A 12,451-nucleotide genomic window follows, 5' to 3' on the forward strand; every position below is an offset into this window, starting at 1 on the left:
CGCGATCGACGGAACGATCCGATTTCTGGAGGAAATCGGATCAGTGGGTGCGTTTAGCGCGAACGATTGGCAGCAGATTCGATCCCAGTGATCGAATCTGCTGTCGAAACGGCGGAAAATCGGACCAGTGTATGGCCAGCTTTATACAGAGTTTATGGTGTAGATACGGTATGAGGTATAGCACGGAATTAATTAGGCCTATTTTTAATAGTATCTCTCAAGCAACAAAAAAGTACATTTGTCCAGCATATACCAATCCCTGTAGGTGCTGGATTATGGAAATCCTACTGTACATTTAGCAGCCTTCACATACCTCTCGTTATAGGATCACTTCAAATACAGTTCCTATTACTGTGACAATCCTGACAAAATTTGCTGTTAATGATCTAATACTGAGTTTGCATAGGTTTCTCTTATTTATGCATTCACATTTTAGGCATTACAGTGAGTTTGGCACTGCACAGAAATTTACTCTAGCACTAACTGTAACCATGGGCATTCCTAATCCTAACCTTTCCCTCTCAGCACCTTCCTAACCTGTAGTACTAAATGTTTATATCAGCTCCTATCAGGTTAAATGGTGCCACATCATTCAGTTTGCAAAATGACCTTACTAAACTTCACTTGGCTCTGTTCGGTTTTATTTTATTTCTCCATTGTCTCTTTGATGTTTAGGGTTATCTTCCAGCGAATGTGGAGAGACGAGATGGGACACTAAAGCGAAAGCAGAAAGAGTACTTTGCCTTTATAGAACAATATTATCATTCCAGAAATGAGGAAACAAATCAAAGCACATATAGACAGGTGTGTATTTAGCTGTCGATATGTATAAATACATTGTCATGTATGGTGTAAAATGCGCTTTAACAATGTACTTGAATTCCTTCAGACATAGAGTGTCACTTTGTGCAGTGTGAAAACACACACCTCTACCTTTGTTCAGACTTTTCCTCTAAATGTGATGCAGCATTATCTGCTCCACCCCCTGGATAGTGATGGGTTCTCCAGTGGTTCCAGAGCCAGCTGGCAGACTTCCCCCGAACCTCCCACCCCGGTCTCCAACCAAGTGTATAGTGGTCCCCGATGGGGTACTCGCAGAGGAGCACTCTGCAGGGGATCACTGTTTACTAGGGGCCTTGGCGTTTACCACCTATGAATGTGTTGGCCCTGCCCAAACACTAACAAACAGAGGCAACCAAAAAGTAGGTGAAAGGGTGTAATAAAAAAAAATTGTAGTATTTTATTGCTTGCTGATGGTGTAAAAGGCAGTTTATTGACAAGTTGTAAAAATATTATAACATAAGAGAAAAAGAGAATTGCATATGGGCCAAGCTTTACCTCCAACTACCTTCTCTCCTCCCTCCTCTGACACTAAGGGCTGGTTTACACGTGCAATTGCAAAATGCAATCTTGCTATGCGATTTTTCGGTGATGCTCCATTCAGCTTGGTTGGGATTTTATTCAAAACGCAATGCTGCAGTGAGAATTCTCACATTGAAACATATTTTCACATGCTTTACATCCTGATCTCAGGGTATATGCACACATCCAATTTTACCAAGTCATTGTAGTGTGAAAGCCAACCGAGTTTGAAAAACTGTGTATGTATGCTCGAATTATACATGGAAGTGGTAAAATTGGCCAATGATTGGCCAATCAAAAATGGACGTGTGTACACACCCTCAAAGTGTTGTTGCCCAAACCTACAAGACCATAACAAACTATGTTGTCCCTGGGGCTGTGAATGTAACTTTTCTCGCTACAGACCACTTGTCAGTTTTTGTCAACAAGTTCTAGATAAAACTGCATCTTCTGTCTCAGGGCTGTTTTACACCAAAAATGCATCAAAGTGCTGTTGATCAGAAAAGCTCTTTCTCATCAGACAATCATTTTTATTAAGAGCTCTGCTTGTAGCATTTTTGCAGCAATTGCAATTCTGTAACAAGTATAGAAAATTAAAAGTGCTCTGAAAATCGCTTCAAAATTGCTTACCTAAAATCAATCTAAAAACACTAAGGCCTTTTTTTCCACTTGCAATGCAGGTGGCTGTGGCGACACACATCTCTGCGTTATGTTGTGATTCTCCAAGACGCGCTTGCGATCCCATTAATTTATAATGAATGGGATTACGGCGAAAATGCATGCATCCATGCATTGTTATTGAAATAATGAATTGCAACACGTGTGGAAACATCAGACAGTGCATTCTATGCACTGTCTGAAATTAATACGATTGCGCATTGCACTGCGTTTCCAAAAGCGCAGCTAAAATTGCGCAGATGAAAAAGAGCCCTAAAGCCCAATCTACACAATAAGATTTTTTGTGCGATCTGATTAAATCCGACATGTCTGATCGGGATTCGATTCAATTTGATTTGCAATTGCAAAACAATAAAAATCGAATTGGATTGAATCAAATCCCAATCGGACATGTCGGATTTAATTGGATCGTAGATAGAATCGTAATGAAATTGCACAAAGAATTGTATCGTGTAGATGGAGCTTAAAGCTTTTTGGTGTGAAACAGCCAAACATGCCTTCTTCACTGACTTTCCAATGTACTGTTGAAACTAATGACCATACAATGATACTACGCAAATAAACATTATTTTGTAACAATGAGGCAGTTGAACATGTTTAGGAAAACTGACTTGACTTACCACTGAGTGCAAATTGGAATCTTCAAATATAATGTGTTACTTGTCCTCAAATCCCATGCAAGTCTCTATTTACCAAACATGTTTGTTCTGCAGAGAAAACAGCAAGTGCTGCTTTATCAAGACCATAATTCTTGCATGATTTGAGGAATACAGATTATCCTGAGACTAAAATCCTCCATGATGTGTTGGTAAAAACGCTCATCAAGTGCAAGTCATGCACAATGCAAGTTATTAGCGTATTCTGTCGAAAATTCACCCATAAGCTATGTTTACTGTTTTAGTTTAATTATTTTAATCACTGAACTTCAATTGCCCTTCAAATATTTCTTCTCTTTGAAGTGCCAGACTGCAGAAGACTCGTAAATATGCAAATATATTACAGTGACATTAGAGGAAAGCTGCTATGTCTCTCATTGTCTAAATAAATTGTTCATATAATATGCAGTGCAGGATTAGATTAAACACATAGTGAAATGTGGAAAAGCAAATGGAAAGTGAACAAAGTGATTCTGGAATATTTGATTAAAAGTGTACATCTTGTATCCATTTCAGATTCACATAGATATTCCTAGAATGAGTCCAGAGACATTAATTCTTCAACCAGTAGTTACAGAGGTAAGTGTATTCCACCACTTTTTTGAGCAGATACGTGAAAGTTTAATGAGATCTTATCTTATTTTGAACACACACACACACGCACACGCACACACCGCACACACACAGTATGTCGGCCGCCTAAATAGCTTCGACCCCATGATTTAGCCTTGCTTTTCCCACAGTAGCTCCACTCCTGCTTCTTGTGGTAGTATATTGCTGGTAGGGTTGATGGGACAGAGGATCAATAGGCTCCAGTTTTCTGCAGCCTGTGAAGGCCGCTTGGTGTCTGCCCAGAAGGTAGAAGAGGAAGGAGAGAGAGAGAGAGAGAGGAGAGAGAGAGAGGAGAGAGAGAGAGGAGAGGGAGAGAGAGGGAGAGAGGAGAGGGAGAGAGAGAGAGAGAGGAGAGGGAGAGAGAGAGAGAGAGGAGAGGGAGAGAGAGAGAGGGAGAGAGAGGGAGAGAGGAGAGAGAGAGAGAGAGGGAGAGGGAGAGAGAGGGAGAGAGAGGAGAGAGAGAGAGACAGACAGACCCTTTCATGCTTATGTGCGGTGCTGTCAGCTATGATGCACTGCACATTTGTGTGACACGCAAAATAACATGAAAGTGTTTTGACTTTCATGTTACCGTTCACAGTAGATAGATTTCCCACCATGTAATGTGCTCGGGAACACTTTATCGCAAAATGCACATGATTTTCCAGCTGGGTTATAGTGCTAGAGCTGCTGATTCATGCTGAAAAGCAACCCCCTGCCAAGCACACCATGCATCGTAACACGTGCATGAAATCGCATTTGTGCACGCATTAGCTAGTGTGAAGGAGCCCAGACAGTGCTGCACCCCCAGACTCCAGCAACAGCTTTGCTTTTGGTCCCATTTACATTAAGTGGGGAGCTCTCAGTTATGACGCACTGCACATTGTACAGTATGTGATCTGCATAGTAACACGAAAGTCCATAGACTTTTATGTTATTGTTCATAGTACAGGTGTGCATTCCTGCGTGTGGAATGTATTAATGTATTGCAGCCGAGACATTTTACTGTGATTTCCTGGCTGCTCACATCCACATTCTAGTGCAGCCTGACATGCACATCATGCATTGGAAACGCATGCACAAAATTGTGTTCATTCTTTTTTTTGCATGAATCTTTTTTTTGCATGAATATTCCCTTAAAGCGGAATGAAACCCAGCAATTCTTCTTTGCTGTAAAACATTATTTACAGCATACTATATACTACCAGCATTTTTTTTTTACTAGAACAGCATTTTAAAGGGTTAAACACAGGACAGAAAAGCTCAATGACGGGAAAGCTGGATGCATCCGAAATGGAGATAATGTTATCTTGTGTTTAATTGTATCAAGTGAGGAATGTAAACAAACACCTCTCTGACACTGCAGACTCTCCTGAACACAGACAGTCAGAAAGCATTTCTGCTTATATTTTAAGATGAAAAAAAAAACAGTTATGAATAAAATGCAAAGTCAGCTCTCAGAGCAATAAAGTATACTTTGGCCCCAGTGGGGGCGCTGTTGCGGCTTTCCGCACGGAGATAGGCAAAAATAGCTGATCTCAGTCTGGTCCACTCTACTGCGCAGGCGACTTGTGCATGCGCAGTAGAACGGCCCGACAGCGATCGGCTATATTAGCCTGTATCTTAGGCGGAGAGCCGATACTGTGCCTGAGCTGGAGCCGGGAGGGTAAATATTTACATCCTCGCTGTTCGGGGAGCTTGATCTCCGCCGACGTGGGACCGAGGAGGACGGGGGAAGCCTCAATAGGATCCAGAGGCTTCCCCCACCCCAGGTGAGTAACCCCCAGGGGAGTTTTTTTTCTCACTATAGGTTTTCTTTACGTTTAAACTGTTCTGAATAGAGTGTAAATAATTAAATAAAAAATGGTTCAGGTGGTCTTGTATTATTGTATGGTCTATATGATAAAAAGCAAAAATGTGTTTTTTGTTTTTTTTTTGTCATTTTGAGTTTATAAAGAATAAAGTGCTTTTATATATTGTTTTGTTGTTACTTTAACATTTTCACAGTTAACTTATGATCTGCTTTGACCTAAAACTTGGAAAATAAGTGCAAAATTTCAATCTTCCTTGGATGTTAATAGATGCACGAAGCAAGTAATTATCAGAATTTGCACTTCACACAAGAGAGCTCTCATTCAAAATATTTATCACTGCAAAGGAATATAAATATGATCTTTTCAGCTCATGATTGACAGATACATCAGCTCTTGTCATGGTTGATCTAAACCCTAACCAATCTCTTTATTGAAATGTGCATGTATTTTATTATCCTGCACTTCATTTTATGTGAAACAATAGGCTCCTTTTACCTAAATATTTGGGTCTTGGTTTTTCCGTGAATCCTATCATTCACTTGTCATTTGTGGTTTGTGGCACAGACAGAAGAGTTTTTTAACCTGAAGGTTTTAAGTGGGATATTTAGGCCATCTATTTTCTATGGATAAACAATAGAAAGCATATAGTATTTAGGTGATAATGGGATTTTGCAGTTTCATTGAATCACAGGATTACAGAACAGGGCAGCCAGAGGATGGACATGAGATAGAGATTGTTCCTGATTTTAAAAAAGGACTACTAGAGAGAATAGTTATAGCAGTGAGATTAAGAGCAATAAGCCTTTATTTTGTTTTAATAAATGGTGCTTATAGTTGTTAAAACCTGGAATAATGCAAAAGGGAAATATGGATGCTTTGTGTTTACAAAACTAACAGGAGGACCCCACTCCTCCTCCCCACCCAACATTTTGTTTGTGGTGATGTGATACTTTAAAGCGGTGCGAAACTCAAAATTAAATTTTTGCTCTAAAACTTTAAAAACAGCAAAAAATAATGTTCTAATGTCATTCAAAAGTAGGTCAGTGTGTAGCAAGCACCCACTGTGGGAAATTGATGTGCTGTGACTTGTAGTGCCTCTGCACACTCCGACACCTCAACGTCTTCTCCACAGTCAAGTCAGCACCATCCAGAAATTGTTCAAGCTCTTTTATTGACAAAAAGGTAGCATAACAAGCATAAGAGCGACAGCAGCGCTGTTTCGGTCCGAGACCTTTTTCAAGCTGTATCAAGCAATGTTATACTCTACTACACACACAATGTGTTTAAATAGTTACCTCCTACACCAAACACCAATCACAAACAGAGTCCCTCAGCCAATCAGATACTCCAGGTGGCCAAGTGGACCACATAGGGAACTACAGTCTCTAATATGCAGAATAGAAGCATCCCATAATACCTGACTAGAAGCACTCCCCCTAGATGAAAACCGCTCATTCACTAAATGCAAAAATATGCGCATATACTTACTATGGATCCACAGCGAAAATCATCCGGCGTGTGAGTCAAGCCGCAGTCACTTCCCCAACAAGTGACGTCATTAGAAAGTCAGGTCATGTGACTCAGTCGTTTATTTATTAAAATGCCCCTGTGGGCTGGGTTACGTAGGAAAGACGACCCAGCCCCCCAGGGACAGGATTTCATCGCACAAGAGCGCGATTAGGGTGGTGATGAGGATCAGGCAGTCTCCAGTCACTTTAAACAACATGGCCATTCAGTTACTCAGTTAAGAGTACAGGTAATTGATCATGTACCTCTGCACCCTTGTTATGCTACCTTTTTGTCAATAAAGGAGCTTGATCAATTTTTGGATGGTGCTGACTTGACTGTGGAGAAGGTAATGTCATTCAAAGGCATATTTACACTTCACTGAAGTTACCTAATAATATTACAGGTTGAAGGACAGATGATCAAATTATCTTGTAATTAATTAATTACTGTGTAAACAAGGTATACAGCAGAAGATTTTCCACAATGTTTACACAGCTTAGTAAAGCACAATCTGATAATTTAGGCAAAGGCAGTGTTATCAATTCTAGTTAAGTAGAGGTTTTCATATTAACCCTTCCAGTTGCTTAAAATTCATTTACCGTATATACTTGCATATAAGCCGGGAGTAGGAAATGCTGGATTGGTGCAGATGGAAATGATCTGATCGGATCATTATATTTGTAATGTATTTGTAATACAATGACATTTTATCTGATTGGATTTATATTAGCTGTAAAAAAGAAATGTTTTTGGTTTAAAAGATTACTGTATTATGCTGTAATGCTTATGCTGTTGTGTATCTTTCAGAGCAGAGAGGACATTCTGAGTTCAGGTCCGCTTTCAGGATAGTCCTCCTCAGAGCCTCCCCCTCTCCATGCAGCCCCTACTACATGCCCCAACAGGTAGTTGATGTGTGTCCGCTGCGTCTCTCTCCCCCAACCCCCCCCCCCCCCCCCCCGGGTGTCTCCGCAGATGTGTGCATGGTAAAGCGGCTTCATTTGCTTACCGACGAGCCGCCAACATTAGTGAAGTCCATAGAAGTCTAGTCTCTTGGACGCCTTCTAGTGGCGCCTTGCGTGACGCAAGTACCATAGAGACGAGACCTCTATGGACTTCAGGTACGGAGGAATGTCGGCGTCTCGCCGGTAAGCAAATGAAGCCGCTTTACTATGCACACATCTGCGGAGACACTCGGGGTAGGGGGGGAGAGATGCAGCGGACACACATCAAAGCTGCCAGACATTCTTGTCTGGCGGTGCGCTGGGGGGATAACACGGCCACCTGCTTGAATGTGCAGCTCTAAACAGTGAGCACATGACTGGGGGATCACGCGGCCATTATTGCCTAGCTTTTTATTTTACATTGCGGTGGGTGCTTCACTGGAGGGAGGATCACTACATACAGGACTCTCATACAAGCCGACCCCCCCCCCCCCAACTTTTGGACCACTTTTTGGGGTCAAAAATTTGGCTTGTATGCGAATATATACGGTATATAATTTATCCAATTAGTTGTATGGTTTAGACTACAGATAAAATTTTACTTTCATCTCGCTTTAAAGAGAGCCCGAGGTGGACTCAAAAAATGAAAAATAAATAAATAAAAAAAGCAGGCTACCTGATCTGGATCTGCAAGGCAGAGTGGATCAGGTAGCCGAAAAAACACCGCTCCCATGGGCCACAATAGTCCACTTTCACTTTCGTGACCTCTGGGTCACGAGGCTGCACTGAGAGACTGTGTCTCTCGTAGCGTGTAGGGAGGCGGGAAGCGGCAGGAGGCCTGGCCATGGGGAGAGAGCTGCCCAATGGCAGTTCAGGAAACTTTGCAGGAACACCTCTGGTGGGCATTTTGAACAGGGAATTCCTCTCCTCTGAGTTTACCACTGAGTTAGCGACAAATCTTGTTGCTAAACTCGGGGTGGGGGTGGGGGCAGAGAGCAGCGGTTAGGGGACAAAGAGCCATGGCAATAGGCAGAGAACATGCATCTTTGTCCCATCTGCCCCCCACCTGCTCTGCCATACATATGCGGAGAAGCAATTTAAAAACAAGGCAGGACAATGTTCTGTCCATTGTAAATAGGCTGAGTATTACCCAATATAACACTTCAGACAGCAGTGAAGAAATCAAAAGCTGTTCTCATAGCAGTTCATGAGTAGCCCCTCAGTGTGTTATTCCATGCACTATTTTATTGCATGAGCCTTTAAATGTTCATTTGCCATTATCATATTACTACATCTTCTATTCGCTAGAGAAAGGCAGGATTTAATTAACTTTCTGTGGTCTGCAGATTAAATTCATTTTATGCAGGAATTACCCGAAGGGATTTGGAGCAAGTGTTGTATCTAGTTAGTAATGTGGAAGTCTGTGTAAAGGTATTGGTCTTCACATGCAGTTGTGTCCAGGTAGATATACATTTATCACAGGTCTAAGAGAAATATACATTTATTACAGATTTAGGCAGAATGGACTCCACTGGCGCACACATCAAATCATTCCAATTAATGCTTATCCTGCCGTGACATCAGCTCTTCATTTTGTTAGCAGCCCGATGTTTTTCTTCTTTTTTTTACTGTCACTGGATTTTTGCATTAATTGCTTTCCAAGGCTTGCCTTACCAATTAAAACTTTCTCAAATACCTTTAATATCCCTTTTATAAAGGATCGATCAGATATCTTGCTGGACACCTGACTTGTTCTATTCAGCGTTGTGAAAGCTTGCCAGCATTCTAATGTAATTACCTCTAAGTTGCTTCGTGTTCTGTAATCCGGCTGAATTCATGTGCCACAGACTGGCTTAATGGGAAAGCACATTCTTATTAAATTTTCCTAACCTTTTTCTAGACATGCCAATTTGTCTTTTCCTCCATCTCCCCTCTTTCCTTTTTTCATCAGTCAGTACTGCGACACTTTTTATGTAACATAAGCTCGAAGAATTGAAATGGATTTTTTTATCCCTCTGTTCTGTGTTCAACTTCACTGCTTTGTCCAACTCAGCAGAGTTTGCTGACTATTGAGATGACCTTTAGGTTGCCCTAAGTGTAAAAGAGCTATTTTATTTTAAAGCTCCTTTGTTACATGATATCTATCAGTCTTTATATCTAACATATGTGCTATGAATGTATTTGAAGCATTACATTTCTCTCATGTTTTGTGTCCTCTGAACTCCAAACTTGTTAAGCCTCTCTCTAGTCCCGTCTTCTTATGCCACAGTCTGCTTTTCTTTTCTGCTCTAGTTTCTCATTGTCTGCTCAGCAAAGTGAAGCATGCACTGGCCAACTTGGTATTAGACTAGTGACTGGTGCTCAATTCCCTTTTCAGTGGCACCACTGGAGACCACAATTAATCACTTTATCTTTAATTATATTTACCTGCTGACTGGCGTAGGCATGTATCTTTTATCTATTTGTAATGTAACATTAATGTACATAATGCTGTTCTGCACTAATTGAGGTAATAAAAGAATAATGCGATACATATGGAGGGGGTGATTAAGATTTAAGCATTTAATTTTTTTATTGGTATTAGACAGAGCAGTTGCTGTCTAGAGAGTCCTTTTGTATTAATGTGTGACAATATTGAAAAGGCTAAACACACTACTTGCTGTTGATTTTTTATCTTTATAACCGCTTTTAGTCCAGCTCCAGGCAGTGCAGGAATTCTAAATATACCTTTGGATAATTTCATAAACGGAGGATTTAAATGTAACTTTTCTGTGTGCAGTGAGTCTTCTGGTACTTATTATGCATTTATATTCCAAGTAGTATGCACTTACTATACAGTATAAAACAATGACCTCTTTCACAGGGCTTTACAAAATACATAGGCATGTCACTAGCCATTCTTCAGAGAAGCTCACAATCTCATTCCTACAACCGCAATAGTCTAATGTCCATATCACACCTTAAAGCCTTGTACACACACTAGAGGGTTCGCGGCCCTGGTGGCCGGTTGGGCCGCTTCTCCTCAGAGAATCTAGAATGAGTATGGTCAACAACGGATTTTGGAGTGGCAAACCTTACCCACACGTTGGGTGCTCGACCTGGGTGCCAAGCCGCATCACCTTAAAGTCTACAATCATAAGTAAGATCAGGTCAGCACACCGATGTCTCAATGCAGTGTTCCGTTTATTGCATAAGTCAATACCGACTTGACAATTGTTTTGGTGCTGTGAAAAGGTTCTCTTCTTCAGAAAAGTGCAAACATGTCCTTCTTCTGAAGAAGGGGACCTTTTCACGGCCCCGAGCCAATTGTCAAGTTGGTGTTGACTTATACAATAAACGGAACACTGCATTGAGACATCAGTGTGCTGACTTGATCTTACTTATGATTCTAGAATGTGTATGGTGGCCCCAATGAATTTTTGAGAGAGCCAGAGTGCCAGATCATTTCTGCCAAGTGTGTTATTACAGCACTTAGCCCCGATCTGTCACCTGAGGGATCAAGTCCCAATCGTTGTTGTCCTTTCTTACATAAGCTGAAACCGACAATGTAAAAACTGTGTGAGTGGGTATGCAGCAGGTTTCCTAAACCTCCTTATGCTGTTCATATTACAAGGTGTTGTGCACAGGGCCGCCAGTACACACGACACACACAACAGATTGGGGCCTCAGAATTTGTAGGGCCCTTGGGCTGGTCTGCCCTGTGCTCTTTCCTCTGGTTCCTTTTTAGGGTTTTGCATCATTGTGTCCACCAGAGTACTATAGTTTTCTAGTCTACCCCATAATGTATGGTAGCATTTTAGGGCTCCTAAAAGTGGGTCCAAGCTTCCCAATGTCCTGTGTACAATTTTTTGCTTCCCTGTGACCCCTGTTGTAGTTTTTCCAAAAGTGAAATTTCCATTACTTTTCAAAGTGTACTTCAGTTTCCCAGTGCCTCATATGTCTCTGAGCTTCCTAGCTTTGCCCAGTATGCCCTAATCTTCTAATGTTCCTCATTGTGTGTCTAGACTACACAGTGTTTCAATTTTTTGTGCTACAGCTTTGCAACTTACCTATGCCCTTTGTACTGGGTCTTAAAGTGGATCAGAACGCTTGCACAGGACAGAAGGAAAACTGAGAAATGCATGCTGTATGAATTTAGAGAGTTTAGCCTGTCTAATTTCCCCTCATCTGTGGCTAATCACAACTGTAATTTGATCTCTCAGCTGTGTCACCTGGCTGCCCTGACAAAGCAACTAATTTGTAAACACAGGATGTTAACCCTTTGTCTGCTTCCATGAAAGCAGGGAGTAGACACACTGCATATTTATTGCAGGATATGTATTGGCTATTAGAAATGTTTTTCTTTAAAGGTTATAATAATGTTGCCTATCTTTTAGAGCAGAGAGTAAGTTCTGAGTTCAGGTCCGTTTTAACTGTTTAGTGAAGTTCCATGGTGTGTATTAGTTTGTCTACGTACTGCACCTCAGCTTTCTTATATAAACATTCATTTTAGAATTAATTTTAAGCATTGCATATTTCTCAGTCAACAATCTTTATTACACATGAAGATGAAATTATGTTCTACAAATTTTCCTTGCCTTTATTAAATCCAATACATTCTACGATGGACAGCCTACTGCTATAACTCATTATCTACATATGGACCTTTTCACACTAAAAGCAGCATAGAGCAGTACTCCCTTCTCTGTACCACCTTTTCTCTTCCACTGTCAGGGTCTCCCCTTCTGTATACTGGTCCCATTCACACCACTTGTTGTGCAGTGTGGCTCTGTGTAGAGAATGCTTCCAACTGTATTTTCGATCGGTGGTGTTAATTGGCCTCATTCACTTGTATTCCTCTCTTGAATTCCTCTGCTTTCTACTCTGCTGCAGCCAGCAGTTCTATTAAAATGTATGCACT

At 41.1% G+C, this 12,451-nt stretch overlaps 1 protein-coding gene across 3 annotated transcripts in view; it reads left to right on the top strand.

The window, feature by feature from the left end:
* The window catches only part of LOC137563631 (TBC1 domain family member 22A-like), a 403,951-nt gene that overhangs the window by 168,950 nt on the left and 222,550 nt on the right, over nt 1-12,451 (top strand). For all 3 annotated transcript variants that reach the window (XM_068276324.1, XM_068276325.1, XM_068276326.1), the window contains exons 6-7: nt 676-804; nt 3,213-3,275. In XM_068276324.1, the coding sequence (XP_068132425.1) occupies nt 676-804; nt 3,213-3,275 (192 nt within the window). The remainder of the gene's footprint in view (nt 1-675; nt 805-3,212; nt 3,276-12,451) is intronic.

Source organism: Hyperolius riggenbachi, chromosome 3, assembly GCF_040937935.1.
Source record: "Hyperolius riggenbachi isolate aHypRig1 chromosome 3, aHypRig1.pri, whole genome shotgun sequence".
NCBI classification, from domain to species: domain Eukaryota; kingdom Metazoa; phylum Chordata; class Amphibia; order Anura; family Hyperoliidae; genus Hyperolius; species Hyperolius riggenbachi.